Raw genomic sequence first — 16796 nt, forward strand, 5'->3', positions numbered from 1 at the left:
GTTCTTGACACAAGTAAATAAACAAGACAATTTATTAATTGTACTCACCTCCTCATCTTCCGAGGGTTGTACTTAACCTGGAAGGCCAGGTTTATCAGACGATCATGATTGTTGTCGAACATGTGGGGCAAACTTTTCTGGAAGTACTGTGGTACCAGAACAATAGACAGATTATATGTACCGACCAGCAATGCTGCAAAATTGCAAACATCAACATTGCTAAAAAAAAAAAAAAAATTTCAACTCAACTGCATAAAATATTCTTAAACAATCATGACCGATTTAAAGAAGAAAAAAAAAGTTCGAATAGAACATTTGTCTATCACAGGGTGCAACAGCAGCACTACGGGGTTAGCATCATGGATGGCTTGATATTTAAGCGTGTTATCATTCCTTGCATAAATCCCTTACTTAACTGCTTATATTCCAAGTACAGTATTATCCAAATAGATTGCAGAGTTTTTTGAGCCTCGATTTTGAAAATCAACAATTATTCATATTAATAACCTCTTTTGCACTCTGTTTCGGAGTGGAAGCCCATCCAGGATTGTTACCCAAGTCAAGAAACTGCTTCGGTAGAACCAACGCTAAGCTCTAAGCTCTAAAGCATGATACACTTGACTAGAACAATGTGACTGTCGCCAATATGCCTCCGCATAGTCTCAATGGGAAGATGCCATCACTCTGCATATGTATGGGTAGGGGATCACGTTTGTGAAGTTTCGTGTTGATCGGATGAGGTTAGTTTTTCTATCCAAGATGGCTGCCATACCACATGACCTATGACGTCACAATTATCATAAAAACATTCTGCATGGGTGTCACTCCTACCCTGAAAGCTTCGTCTCAATCGCACATATGGTTGCTGAGAAAAACGAGGTTTAGCCCGTACGGTTGGACGGACGGACGGACAACCCGAAAACATAATGCCTCCGGTGACTGTCGGCTTGGTAAATGTATGCGAATCCAGATCCGGCCTATCAATGGGATACAAAACATAAACAGTTCAGGCTGGTGGATGTATGTGCTCTACCGAGTGCTGTTCTAGATCATTCTGATTTTGTGATTCTCTCCACACATTTTGATCTACTACTCAGGTACTCTTGATAAAACTAACGAGAGTGAAGTCGGTGGCGTGCCATCGCCAATCCCCCCCCCCCCCCCCCCCCCAAATCTCAACAGTCAGCAGTGTTTTACTATCAAATGCAAAACAATGGATCAATAGTACCTGCAGCATCCCTTCCATGTCGAACTGAAGCAGATCGGACTGCGTGGCCTGGAGCACAGCCAGTCCAACGCGGAACACGATCTCCAGCCCCTGCAGGAACAGGTTTCAACATGGTCAGGGCCTCCACATTATTACATCATTATTATGCATACATTTACCAAGTTTGATTTAAATCCCTTCAGCTGTTCTCAAGTATCACACTTTTACCTGACATTAACTTTGACGTTTGATGCCAAAATCGAATCAGTTCATCTTTTCATCAAAGTACATACTTGTATGTAACAAGCTTGACTTGGTGCTCTTCAGCCGTTCTTAAGTTATTGTAGTAACGAAAACGTATTACGGACTCTGACCTTTGACCTCTTGACCTCAAAATCGAATCCATTCATTTGTGCATCATAATACTTACTTGTAGCAACTTTGGTCAAAATCCCATCACTGGTTCAAAAGTTACCGTGCGCAGCAAGAGGATTTTCTTATTTTGTTTTTTTTAACTTACCATGACCTCCAACCTTTGACCCCAAAATCTAATCAGTTAATCGTTACATCATTATATGTACATGTACCAAATTTGACTTAGATCCCTTGAGCGGTTCTCAAGTTATCGTGGTAACGAAAACCTATCGGACGGATGGACAGATGGACAACTCAAAACAATAATGCTGCTGGCGACTTAGTCAGCGGAGGCATAAAAAAAAAACATGTTGATGCATTTATCGTTGCCTAATGTCCTTCTTTTGCATGTGATATATTTGCAAGCTCAACGTTCAGCTTCAAATGACGTATATGTACAGCGCATTCCAAAAATATTCAGACCCCTTCACTTTTTTCACATTTTATGTTGCAGCCTTCTGCTGAAATCGTTTAAATTCATTTTTTCCCTCATCAATCTGCACTCAATACCCCAAAATGACAAAGAGAAAACAGGATTTTAGAAAGTTTTGCAAATTTATTAAAAAGAAAAAACTGAAATATCACATTGACATAAGTATTCAAACCCTTTGCTATGACACTTGAAATTTAGCTCAGGTGCCTCCGATTTCTCTTGATCATCTTTGAGCTGTTTCTACACCTTCGAAGCCAAACAGTTCAATCTTGGTTTCATCAGACCACAGAAGCTTGTTTCTCAGTCTGAGAGTCCTTTAGGTGCTTTTTTGCAAACTCCAAGCGGCTTTCATGTGTCTTTCACCGAGGAGAGGCTTCCGTCTGGCCACTCTGCCATAAAGACCAGATCGGTGGAGTGTTGCAGTGATGGTTGTCCTTCTTGAAGTTTCTCCCATCTCCACACAGGATCTCTGGAGCTCAGCCAGAGTGGCCACCGGGTTCTTGGTCACCTCTCTTACCAAGGCCCTTCTCCCCTGCTCTGATATGCATTGTCAGTTGTGAGACCTTATATAGACAGGTGTGTGCCTCTCCAAATCATGTCCAATCAATTGAATTTACCACAGGTAGACTCCAATCAAGGTGTAGAAACATCTCAAAGATGATCAAGAGAAATGGGAGGCACCTGAGCTAAATTTCAAGTGTCATAGCAAAGGGTATGAATACTTATGCCAATGTGATATTTCAGTTTTTTCCTTTTAATAAATTTGCAAAACTTTCTAAAACCCTGTTTTCTCTGTCATTATGGGGTATTGAGTGCAGATTGATGAGGGAAAAAACGAATTTAAACGATTTCAGCATAAGGCTGCAACATAACAAAATGTGAAAAAAGTGAAGGGGTCTGAATACTTTCTGAATGCACTGTATATATATATATAGCTCCTTTACCTCAGATAGAAAGATGTCAAATATGCGCGTAGCAAGTGGCAGTGGGAAGGTCGTAAGAAACAGCGTTAGGAACCACGAGGAGGCATACATCGTTGTGTGGAAACTTTGAGCTTGAAAGTGAACGTTCAATTCCGGTAACTGCTCCTGTGTAAAGAGGAACACAAACATCAAACACTTCACCACTCGTTACTCAAGCCGGCCATTCGCTGAGGTGGATTGGTCCTCGCAAATCGCAGGCGATCATTCAGATTACGATATTGACAAATTATTTGAACATTTATCAGTAAACAGTGCAGGTGAAAATCCCAAGAACCAGCAAAGGGATTTTACAACGAGATTACATTATTTAATTCACTCTGTATTTCAGGTTGAAGATTTGAAATTACATTGAACTCTATTGGGATTTGAATTTTTTGGTCGTGGACAAAAAGGTTTGGGAACCACTGGCCTTTTAATGGCCTTAATGGGGTGGGAGGGATGGGAGGGGGAGGGATGGGAGGGGGAGGGGAGGGGGGAGGTGGGGAGGGTGAGGGATGGGAGGGGGAGGGGGAGGGTGAGGGATGGGAGGGGGAGGGGGAGGGGGAGGGGAGGGGGGAGGTGGGGGAGGGTGAGGGATGGGAGGGTGAGGGATGGGAGGGTGAGGGGTGGGAGGGGTGAGGGGGGTGAGGGGGGGGAGGGGGGGGAGGGGTGCCGTGTTTAATAGGAATACATGGCCGTGTAGATGGGAAATACAGTTTGTTTGAAATAAATCACAAATATCAGATGAACGTTTTTAAAATTTAGAACTATTCTCACTCAGAGTTAAACAGCACCGCAACATTACGCGGTTGCTTCAGCGTTTTCTGTGCCGTTTGAGTCGTTTTTGGCGCTGTTCTTCTGTCTCCTGCTGTCTGGCCCTCGCTACACTTTGTTGATTGGCGTTTAGACGTGCCTTTGTCTCATCTTCTGTCTCGCTGTCTGGCCCTCGCCACACGTTGTTGATTGGCGTTTAGACGTGCCACTGTCTCATCTTCTGTCTCTCGCTGTCTGAATCTGGAGACACGTTCTTGATTGGCTTGTCGATGGTGAAAAGTACCTTCATCGGCTTCATGGAGTCTCCGATCAGCGATTTTCCTTGTTCGGGAGGTTGAACGTGACAAATTTCTTTTCTTCGGTGCCACTGCCTTTATCACAGTCAGTCTTCCAGTCACTCACTCGTAGACAAATTCAAAATACCAAATTCAAAATACTCTAGACAAAATACCACGTTTACACGTGGTAAGAAACGACGCAAACGCACGATTGCAACAATGCGTCGTGTCGTGGGCATGGCCAACGTGGCCTCATGCCCCCAGGTGATTGGCTAACTCGAGCTCGAGAGAGCCATAATGCGCTACGTTATGGCAAAAAATATGGATCTGAAGATGAAAGAAAAAAAAACCTATGTGGTGTGAATGGCAATGTTCCTCGCTGAAATGTGAAAAAACGCAATCGCGCGGCAAGGAACATCACGTGATCGCTCTGAGCGATCGATTGCAACTCTGCGTCCTGTCGTGGGCGTGGCCAACGTGGCCTCATGCTCCCAGGTGATTGGCTAACTCGAGCTCGAGAGAGCCATAATGCGCTACGTTATGGCAAAAAATATGGATCTAAAGATGAAAGCGAAAAAAAACCTATGTGGTGTGAATGGCAATGTTCCTCGCTCAAATGTGAAAAAAGGCAATCGCTTTTCGCTCTGAAATACGTGCGAACGCGTAACTGAGTTAATGGCGGCAAGGAACATCACGTGATCGCTCTGAGTGAATCAGCGCGCTGCTCTGCGACCGGTCAGATTCCGTGCATAATATTCCTCGCTGAAATGCGCTGAGGTAAAAATATGGTTTAAAAATATTATGAAATAAATTTTTAGGTCGGCCATGTTCTTACCAGGCTCAATGGCCATGTCTGTGCCAAATATCAAGTACGTGAGCCTCTCCGTTTAGGAGTCTATCGGTAACATCACACACACACACACACACACACACACACACACACACACACACACACACACACACACACACACACACACACACACACACACAAACTGTGTTTTATATATATAGATAGTACTGTTGCGGATCTCGAACGTTGGCTCTCCCCTTATCAAGGGGAGGGGGTTAATCCCCTTGTCCTTTTATCTGGCCAACCCGAGTCCTGGAAGTTATACGTTCCTTCCGGTCGGTATTAGGTAGGGTTATTGGTCGACTTAGTCCTAATACCTAATTACCAACACCGACCGTGAAGCAAGGAAATAACTCCCGCCCGAACCACGGGGTTAGTGGACATGCCGAGCGAAGCGAGCCGCGATTCGGGCCATTAACAGGGACTAAACCCGATTATGGCGGTTCCGATTGTGCCACGTTTACCCAATGAGAGAAAAGACGGATGCGATCGAATAAGAGGAAACCCAGAAAATAGGAAGAACAGATTGGTTTATTAATTATGTACAAAGAAAGAAGAAGAGGAAACGAAAGAAATGTACAGGATAGGAAGACGAAGAAGAAGCACACAGGGCAGCCTTAAACAGTCTTATTCTTAATACCCCAGGACAAACGGGCCCTTCTCAGACACTCACACGGGGATTGTAGATGGTTGATGGTCACCAACGCATCCAGGCTCCAGCCCGGCTCCAGTTCAGGCTCCGATCCAGGCTCCGGTCCAACGGACGAAACCCGGCAGGCAGCTTCGCGTGTCGTGGAACGCGAACGGACAATTATATAACGGGGGGAAGGCTGGTGTGCTGCGTACGTAATATGCGTACTATTCGCGCCAAACGCCCCCTCTCCAATGTCCTCTTCATCAGCGCGCTTCCTTGCAGTCCTCACAGTCCTCCCTTATGAGTGCTCTCCCAAACAGTTCTCTTTCAATCACGACAGTCCTCCACGCGCAGTCCTGTAAAAAGTCTTTGCGTTCGTGCTTTTATAAATCAAGCAGCGATCGCTCCGCGAGCCCAAAAGCCACGCCTATCAGGCGATCCTACCTCAGCCCTGGTTGGCTGGGCATCGCTTACCGGCCACGCCCTGATGGTGGGTTGACGTGGCCACACCTTCTTCCTGGCGCTCCGCCCCCTTTCTCGGGTCTCACCTCGTGGCTTATGGCGGCGTTGAGCAAACTCACGGGCAGCTAAGGCTGCCGCTGCTGGCCGAGGCGCGTAACAATTTGGGAGGGCCATGGGGCATTGACTGGAGGGCGCGTAATGGCGTCGCTTGGAGAGGGAGGCTGCAAAATGGACGGAATGGGGACCTACTCCTTATTTGATTGACACAACGCAGATTCAACTATTGGAAACATGGCCTTTCCTATACACATACTAATGAAATAACTGAAGTCCTATGATGACCTACGTGTTGCTTGTGGCCTAACTATGGGGTGCACCTTTAACCCTTTAATAATGTGATATTTACAAGAGTGTGGGTTCTCAAAACCGCATTAATACCTTACATGGCGATTAATATGCCGTGGAGAGAAGAGAAGCTGATGTTTGGGGCCTAATCTTTCATCTCTCCCCTGCATCACCTCTTGCTCTGCTTGATGCTGTAGAAACAAGGGCTTCATGATCGTTGGAATCTCAAACGATGAAGCTCAGTCTATGGGTCTATCTTTTCCCATCGCAGACAGGTCGGGGGACTCTCTGTCTTCCATGCCTCCTTTCTGGTCTTGCGCCCTCTGCTCCTTCCGTGCTTTGTCCCCACCAAGGTTTTTCCAGGGCACACCCGGTCCACCATCAATCCACTTCTGGTGAGATTACCTATATCCAGGATCACTGCTCACTGCCACTCATTTGTTCCTCTTTTTTTCCTGCCTGTGGAATCAACTTCCACATTCTCTTCATTCTCATTCTTCCCTCTAGGTTTTCAAGACAGTTGTTCACCACCATCTCAGATTGTCTCAAATCCAAAACCTTGAAATTATCTACACTCATTAACCCCCTCAACTCCCCACTCCAATTCCTCCTCCTTCCAAATTTTCAGTTTTCCCTCCCGAGAGCTTCTTTCTGTGTCCATCTTGTCCCACCCTCCCCCCCCCCCCCCCCCTCCACCCCATGCATCTTCTCCGACCTCAATTTCTCCCCAAACCCATTATTTGTCCAAGTCTACCTCTGTTGACTCCAACGCTGCTGTTGTTGATGGATGATGATGATGAATACGTTGATGGATGATGATGATGATGATGATGATGAATACGTTGATGGATGATGATGATTATGTTGATGGATGATGTTGATGGAATATGTTGATGGATGATGATGAATACGTTGATGGATGATGATGATTATGTTGATGGATGATGTTGATGGAATATGTTGATGGATGATGTTGATGGAATATGTTGATGGATGATGTTGATGGAATACGTTGATGGATGATGATGATTATGTTGATGGCTGATGATGATGATTATGTTGATGGATGATATTGATGGAATATGTTGATGGATGATGTTGATGGAATATGTTGATGGATGATGTTGATGGAATACGTTGATGGATGATGATGATTATGTTGATGGATGATGTTGATGGAATATGTTGATGGAATATGTTGATGGAATATGTTGATGGAATATGTTGATGGAATATGTTGATGGAATATGTTGATGGAATATGTTGATGGAATATGTTGATGGAATATGTTGATGGAATATGTTGATGGAATATGTTGATGGAATATGTTGATGGAATATGTTGATGGAATATGTTGATGGAATATGTTGATGGAATATGTTGATGGATGATGATGATGAATATGTTGATGGAATATGTTGATGGATGATGATGAATATGTTGATGGATGATGATGAATATGTTGATGGAATATGTTGATGGATGATGATGATGAATATGTTGATGGATGATGATGAATATGTTGATGGATGATGATGAATATGTTGATGGCATATGTTGATGGATGATGATGATGAATATGTTGATGGATGATGATGAATATGTTGATGGATGATGATGAATATGTTGATGGATGATGATGAATATGTTGATGGATGATGATGAATATGTTGATGGATGATGATGAATATGTTGATGGATGATGATGATGGATGATGATGAATACGTTGATGGATGATGATGATTATGTTGATGGAATATGTTGATGGATGATGATGATTATGTTGATGGAATATGTTGATGGATGATGATGATTATGTTGATGGAATATGTTGATGGATGATGATGAATACGTTGATGGATGATGATGATTATGTTGATGGAATATGTTGATGGAATATGTTGATGGATGATGTTGATGGAATATGTTGATGGATGATGTTGATGGAATACGTTGATGGATGATGATGATTATGTTGATGGCTGATGATGATGATTATGTTGATGGATGATATTGATGGAATATGTTGATGGATGATGTTGATGGAATATGTTGATGGATGATGTTGATGGAATACGTTGATGGATGATGATGATTATGTTGATGGATGATATTGATGGAATATGTTGATGGGTGATGATGATGATTATGTTGATGGATGATGATGATGATTATGTTGATGGATGATGTTGATGGAATATGTTGATGGAATATGTTGATGGAATATGTTGATGGAATATGTTGATGGAATATGTTGATGGAATATGTTGATGGAATATGTTGATGGAATATGTTGATGGAATATGTTGATGGAATATGTTGATGGAATATGTTGATGGAATATGTTGATGGAATATGTTGATGGAATATGTTGATGGAATATGTTGATGGAATATGTTGATGGAATATGTTGATGGAATATGTTGATGGAATATGTTGATGGAATATGTTGATGGAATATGTTGATGGATGATGATGAATATGTTGATGGATGATGATGAATATGTTGATGGAATATGTTGATGGATGATGATGAATATGTTGATGGATGATGATGAATATGTTGATGGATGATGATGAATATGTTGATGGATGATGAATATGTTGATGGATGATGATGAATATGTTGATGGATGATGATGAATATGTTGATGGATGATGATGAATATGTTGATGGATGATGATGAATATGTTGATGGATGATGATGATTATGTTGATGCATGATGTTGATGGAATATGTTGATGGATGATGATGATTATGTTGGTGGAATATGTTGATGGATGATGATGATGATGATGATGATGTTGATGGATGATGTTGATGGAATATGTTGATGGATGATGATGATGATGATGATTATGTTGATGGATGATGTTGATGGAATATGTTGATGGATGATGATGATGATGATGATGATGATGATTATGTTGATGGATGATGTTGATGGAATATGTTGACACTGCTGTTGCCATGTTGATGGTCCCCTACCCTCCCCCCCCCCCCCCCCCCCCCCAAGATTGATACCACACCTCACTGCTGTTCCTTTTGGCCTGTTGCATCCTGTTCTATTCAGTGTACTAGTACTAGCTCTTCCACGAGCCTCAACGATGTGAACAAAAAAAACCTTGCTAAAGTCATTGTGGGGTCCTTAACGCCTCATCAGCAGCAGCTAATGCTGGCAGACGGATCCCCAGATCAACGCTTCAACCAATAATATGGCACACTCATTGAGGGAAGGCCCTCCCTGTGAAACACCGGGGTGACAATAATTTATTGTCGGGTCAGGAATCGAACCCAGAGAGCCGGAGCAGATGAAATGGAACCTTAGTGTATGGACGGTTTAAGACCCAGCTGTTTACGTACATGTACATTGACCTGTACAATAAAACAATCAATTTTAACAATCTTAATTCAGGTCCGTCCATGACAAAATAAACATCTTACAAATCAACGAGATTGCCGCAGTCTGACTCGTTTGTTCACAAAAAATAAACTAGAACGGCACTCGGTAAAGCGCACACCTCCCCCATGCTGAACAGTTGATGGTTTCTATCCTACTGATAGGCCGGATCTGGATTCGGACCCTGAACCAAAATCGAATCGGCTTGTTCTTGTCACCTAACCAGCTCATCCCCCAAGTTTAGTCATAAGTCGTCCATAACTTTTTAAAATATCATGTTATATATATATATATATATCGTTTTTCATCCTATCTCTCAATAGAGAAGAAATACTGCACAATTGAATAATTCTTGTATCTGAATCCATATTTAGATCTTCACCAAAATCGAATCGATTCTTCCTTGTCACACACAATCTGTGCACCAAGTTTTGTCCAAATCTGTCCATAACTTTTTGAGACATCCTGCTATGTATCGTCTTTGGCCCTGTCTCCCAATGGTGAAGAATCACTTTAAAAATTCTACCAGCCGGATCCGGATCCGGATCTTCACCAAAATCTAAGCGTTTCGTCCTCGTCACATACGCAACATCTCTACCAAATTTCGTCCGATCCGTCCACAACTTTTTGAGATATCTTGTTCACAAACAAACAGACAAACAGACAGGGGTGAAAACATAACCTCCATCCACCTTCGGTGGCAAAGTTAATAAACAATGCTCAACCACAGGATATACCTGCTCAATTTTACAAAGCAAACCACAGGACGCAAAGTTGCACCCTATTTGATGTCAAATTTCCAAACATCCTACAAAAGCTTTTGCGGTATTTTAAAGTCCCATATTTGTCGATAATAAACACTGAATTACGTGCAGCAAAGACCAATAATCATTGGCTTACAAATAACTGCAAAGATTTCTGCACTGCAAGGAGAACGACAATTCCACTTGACAACTGGTACCAACTGAAGTGTTGGCACGGTGTCCACCACCGAAACCGACAGGTGAGACGAGAGCGCCGATCAAGATACCTGAATGAGGTTCTCCAGCTGGTACATGCAGAGGCCTAACTCCGCCATACTGGGTTTGAAGAGCTCACGCAATCGATACTCCTGCATGAGTTTTACAAAGACACAGAATGCATCCTCCTCTGGCATCTACAATGGGAAATAAATAGCAAGGAAACAAAAAGGTTTGACAATCATCTACAAAACGGTCTACATTTGCCTCATCTCCTCAAACTTTCATATTTCCAACCACTTCCAGCTACCTTTGAGGTTTGGTTTAACACATGGTTTAACACAAAAACCTTTCTTATTTCCAACCACTTCATCTCGAAAAAGAATAAACATCTGTGTTACACTCAACACAACACAACAACAACAACAACAACAACAACAACAACACAAGAAAATATATATATATATACATGAAAAAAAAAAAGTGTTACACAAGCGATGCAGCAAATCTTAGGTACGCTAAGTCAGTATCTTACTATAATTCACCAAATGTCCGTCTGTCCGTCCGTTCCCAGGTACCGCAAAAACGGCAGAACCGATCGCAATGAAATTTTGGGTGGGTATTCCTGGGACCCCCTGGAGTAAAATAGGCTATATTGTTTTCCCAATTTTTTTCCAATGTTCCAGTTTTTCCCATCACGATGGAATAATATTTACCGATATGAACAGTGATGTGGCTTTTATTGAAATTCTACAAATACTGTTTAGATTTTGATGATTTGCGTGTAATATGATTTAACGGATGTTTATATGAATCTTTTAAAATAAAAAAAGCCTTCAATTTCTGATATTTTGCCTTTTCATTTGGGCCTCCCAATTGAAGCCCCGCCCATAGGGCGGGTACCGTTACTAGTCCTACTATAATTCACCAAATGTCCGTCCGTCTGTTCCCAGGTACCACAAAAACGGCTGAACCGATCGCAATGAAATTTTGGGTGGGTAATCCTGGGACTCCCTGGAGTAAAATAGGCTATATTGTTTTTCCAATATTTTCTATTTCCAATTTTTCCAATTTTCCAGTTTTTCCAAACACGATGGAATAAAGAATAATATTTACTGATATGAACAGTGATGTGGCTTTTATTGAAATTCTACAAATACTGTTTAGATTTTGATGATTTGTGTGTGATATGATTTAACGGATGTTTATATAAATCTTTTAAAATAAAAAAAGGCTTCAATTTCCGATATTTTGCCTTTTCATTTGGGCCTCCCAATTGAAGCCCCGCCCATAGGGCGGGTACCGTTGCTAGTAGTAAGAATGTGAACAATTCATAGGTTGATTGTGATGTCAGGGCCTGCCCTGATAGGCCTAATTAATGTCTTAAAGGCCACTATTTTCAGTATTCTCTATTCGTCAGACAATGCCAGACCAGCAAAGTATTTCAATAATCAATGGCAAAAAATAAATAAATGCAGACTGTTTGTTAGCCTCGCCAGAGGAGAGGGTATTGCATTTGAGTCCATTTGTTTGTCTGTCTGTTTGTCTGCACAGAATAAATATGATTTTCTCTGTAACCATTGGTCCGATTGACAGGAAATTTTCACCATAGGTGCAACTCCACCTGTAGATTTTTTAAAATGATTATGATGTCATAGGTCACGTGGTACGGGCACCATCTTGGAAAAAAACGAAAAACTTTCCGCCTCTATATCTCCGAAAGCGCTGCATAGAAAAAATTGAGACATGGCTCATTGTAAAGAACTCTCCATCGGGAATAAAATATGTTAATGATGATGTCATAGGTTCCTCCATTATGACATCATAATTAAACAAGTACAAAACTTCATCCGATAAAGATGAAATTTCTTGAGCGTCGTCTAGGGATAAATTGGTGGAGAAAAACATAATGATGACATCATCGGTCACGTGTTTCGGCTGCCATATTTGTTTTAAAACAGAAATCTTAAAAACCAGTAAAAACACGTCCTGATGAGGGACTGTAATCTCCGATTTCTTGTTTAAAGTGAATTTTAGGCCAGAAGAGTATTTTCCCCCATTTCCTGGTCATGGTCGGTACTCATGGTCCTCCGAGTGATCCGTTTCCAAAAAGCCAAGTAATCGTTCCGGATTCGGCTTTGCTCCCATCGATTTTATGTTCTCTGTTTGTGTCGATTGTTCTTCATATTGAGTGCTCACTATTTATTTGGATCCAGCGACTCAGGCTCGGATAGTTTTGGGCCTACCCGTTTTTAAAATTGTTGTTTTTTCCCCCAACTGTTTTGCATACCCACTCACCATCTCCATCCGCTTTATCCCATTATACATCACCATCACTTTAATTATTACCTTATACCTTCTGTTTCCAGATTATTGTGATTTAATTCCCCCCACCCTCACCTCTTTTTGGTTGTTCGTTTTGGGTTGGTTTGCTCCTTTTCCGTTTCATCCCAGCTTTCCCCTTCCTCTCCTTGCTACATTTCATCCAGCTGGTGTGCACAGCATGTTCACCCCCATGTGTCCTCCCACTCCCCTTGATCGCACCTTCACTCTCACTTATACTCTGTTGTTGGTGTTTCCTCATTTCCAATTTGGTCCCTTCCATTTTTCTCACAATTCCATGAGCCTCGATTATGTATACAAAAAATGATAAGTAAAATAACAACGAGTTCATAGAACACCTTGCCCCAAGCAGTCTTAAGAAAAAGGACACGGTAAGGGTCTATTCAGCACTTGCTTTGCATTTCCGAACATATATTTCCGACAAAACGCAATTTTGACTGAATATCGATATTCCTTAACACTGAGCGTTTGAGCAGCAAATTTGATTGCTCAAGATGGTGCAAAATGGCGTAATATTTTTTCCAAATACTGCTAAAATGGAGGTGTTTGAAAGTGTAAAAAGGCTATTTGTGTTCTACATTGTTCAATTATATGCAATTCAATTGAAATACAATAAAGGTTTTAAAGGCTGCTGAAATTGTTGTTGTTTTTTCAGAGGTTTGCCACCGTTGATGCACTATCTTTTACCCCACCTTATTTAACATGGTGTATTAGTTATTTGTGCCTGTTGTTTGTGTCCTTTATGACGTCCCTAAATCACAAAGTTTCCTGTTTGGAATGATTTTCAAATTTTGTGACTGCCAGACAGACAGACTAGAACAATTACCTTATTCCTATCTGTGAATGCGCGATCGGGACGTGATTCCGCACAATTTTCCAAGTTCAGAGACAAAGTAACCTCAACTGCAGGTTTGTGTTCCCATTTGTTTTTCAAAGTGTTTAAAATATGATATTGAATTGAAATCAAGTTGTTCTTCGATAATAGACAAATGTCTGTAGAACGACAGACAGAGTGAACAAATTGCCTAACCACGCTTTGCGCTTCGTGTGCAGGGTGATCAGAAAAAGAAAAAAAAAGACAGTGGCAACCTCCAAAGGAGTATCAAAAGATCTCTAACAGTTAATCAGACAAGGTTAAGACTTTTTAAGTATGAAAAGGAGCAGCACGGTAGCTTTTAATCGTAATCAGTGTCAGCAAGCGGGCAATTCAGGTTCTGGAATTCAATGCACTAAATAAGCAGATAATGCTTACAATCAGCATAATCAGTATGATGCAAGGCAATTGCTGCAACAAATTGCTGCACATATGACAAAAATGGTGATGGATGATTTGGACTACACCATGGTGCACCTGCATTAGAAGTAGGCCCACGATGAAGGCGCTGCCCTGGCAGTAGCCAACTTCAGGATCTACCAGTGAGTAGGCCTAAAGCAAGACAAAAGTGTGACAGTTGTTTGCAAATTTGATTCCTAATGTTGTGAACACATCTTTACATTGCTACAATGCCTAAGTAAGCATTCATCATTGCTGAAATTCTAGTCAAGGATCACCCATTTAAAGTCACAGAAAAAAAAAATATATATATATTTGTGTTCACACCTTCATGACATTGAACAAAACTTCTTGTCCGAGGCTATCCTTTTGCCTGAAAAAGCCATGCTCAGGATATGTACGTGCGATGTCCCTGCGGATTAGCCGCTCACAGGGCGATGGCGTCTTTAGCAAATCCGAATACTGTGCCTTCACGGGCAGGGCCTGTGCAACACACAGCAGCTGCCATGCAATGCCACGGAAGTGATGTGGAATACCTTTGCGGACAAGCTCCTAAAGATGAAAGGCAGACAAGGACACATAAGATTACGTTTTTGGCAGAGAATATATGCGTCCCTCTTACATTATAATGTCCCAGCTTGTACTTCAAGCATTAATCAGTCATCCCTCTAGTCTTCACCACCCATGCCCACCTTCACGCCACGGCTGCCCTTGCGTGTTGTCTCCTCCCACTCTGCTACAAGCTGCCCCCAGAGTGGCCAAGCTGCTTCTTCTTCCCCATGACTCTGTCCACTTGAACCAGATGAGCTGGATACCAGCGAGGCACCGCTGTTCCTACGTGAGCCAGAAAATGCCAACAGCTTACTGTCCGACTCCAGGAGCCTGGCAGAGGAAGTGCAAAAAAGATAATAGAAATGGCACGTATGGTAAGAGGGCAAACTTTTTAAAAAAATAAATGAAAGCATTTGATAAATGAGCAATTTAAGAAGGAATAAAGCATCAGAAGAAGTGGCATAAAGATAGCAATCCACTCACCTGTTTTGCTCCTCTAGTTTGGCCAGCAGTTGGAGATCATCTGGACTTAAAGCCTCATCGGGGGAAGTTGGAGGAGAGTCACTGGTGGGCCCATCACTCCCTTGTCCCCCACTTTCAGCCCCAGAACCAGCTTCTTCAGGAGTGGTTACTTTACAAGAGGACTTGCCAGGTGAACATGCTGGAGATGGCAGTGGAGCTACATCTGTTGCCATGGCAGTTTCCACAGAGGGAAAGATGTTTTAAAAAGCCGCAGTTATAGGAGCTGCAATAAGGTCCTCAGAGTTTGTGTGAGCGATGTGGCCAATGATGAAGAAGAAGAATATCAAGTATAATGCGACCAAGACGGAAGGGCAGAGGAAATCAATGTTGGAGTAGCCATCGTCATGGTTTCTTCTTAACGAGGATGAACTTCACCTGTTTTATTCACAGAGGGGAAGATAAGGAAGATAACAAAACAAAAACAAGAAAAAGAGCAATCAGAGATTGCAAACCCTCGCCAGGATGTATTTTCAGTGGTTTTTAAGGCTTTTGTGTTCAAACAAATATGGCGGCCGAACCACGTGACCGATGACATCATTATTTTTTTTTCTAAACTAATTTATTCCTAGATTATGCTCAAGAAATTTCATCTTCATCGGATGAAGTTTTGTACTTGTCGAATTATGACGTCATAATGGAGGCACCTATGACATCTTCATTGACATCTTTTATTCCCCATGGAGAGTTTTTTACAATGCGCCATTTCTCAATTTTTTGTATTCAGCACTTTCGGAGATATAGAGGTGCAAATGTTTTTCTATTTTTCCAAGAGGGTGGCCAAACCACGTGACCTATGACATCATAATTATCATTAAAAAATTATACAGGTGGAGTTGCACCTATGGTGAAAATTTCCTGTCAATCGGACCAACGGTTGCAGAGAAAATCATATTTATTCTGTGCAGACAAACAGATAAACAGACAAACAAACAAACAAACGGACTCGAATGCAACACCCTCTCCTCTGGCGGGGGTAACTAGAACGGCACTTGGTAGAGCACATACCCACACCAGGCTGAACAATTTACGTTTTGTCCCGGACCTTTATCAAAATCTTGTTCTCGTCACCTGACCAACTGATCCACCAAGTTTTGTCACAACTCGTCCATAACATTTGGAGACATCGTGTTATATGTGGCTTTTAGCCCCATATCTCAATGGCGAAAAATCACTTGAAAATATTTTAAAATTATTGGATTTGGATCTTCACCAAAATCGAATCAATTCGTCCTTGTCACACACCCAACCTGCCCATCGAGTTTCGTCCAAATCGGTCTATAACTTTTTGAGACATCCTGCTCCCAGACAGACAAACATAACATGGAAGAAAACATAACCTCTGTCCAACTTCGATGGTGGAGGTAACAATGACAGTTTTGTTGGAC

At 42.0% G+C, this 16796-nt stretch overlaps 1 protein-coding gene across 5 annotated transcripts in view; it reads right to left on the minus strand.

The window, feature by feature from the left end:
* The window catches only part of EVI5 (ecotropic viral integration site 5), an 87574-nt gene that overhangs the window by 33353 nt on the left and 37425 nt on the right, over nt 1-16796 (minus strand). For 3 of the 5 annotated variants that reach the window (XM_078774876.1, XM_068109657.2, XM_068109653.2), the window contains exons 1-8: nt 15373-15720; nt 15030-15219; nt 14665-14889; nt 14416-14490; nt 10793-10918; nt 2999-3142; nt 1229-1318; nt 49-146 (exon numbers count right to left, since the gene is read on the minus strand). In XM_078774876.1, coding sequence (XP_078631002.1) covers nt 49-146; nt 1229-1318; nt 2999-3142; nt 10793-10918; nt 14416-14490; nt 14665-14889; nt 15030-15219; nt 15373-15584 — 1160 coding nt within the window. In that variant the 5' untranslated portion in view covers nt 15585-15720. Of the gene's footprint in view, nt 1-48; nt 147-1228; nt 1319-2998; nt 3143-10792; nt 10919-14415; nt 14491-14664; nt 14890-15029; nt 15220-15372; nt 15787-16796 lie in introns of those variants that run through there. The other 2 variants (XM_078774877.1, XM_068109658.2) reach the window with 2 other exon arrangements.

Source organism: Myxine glutinosa, chromosome 3 (assembly GCF_964187855.1).
Source record: "Myxine glutinosa chromosome 3, kmMyxGlut1.1, whole genome shotgun sequence".
Taxonomy (NCBI): Eukaryota; Metazoa; Chordata; class Myxini; order Myxiniformes; family Myxinidae; genus Myxine; species Myxine glutinosa.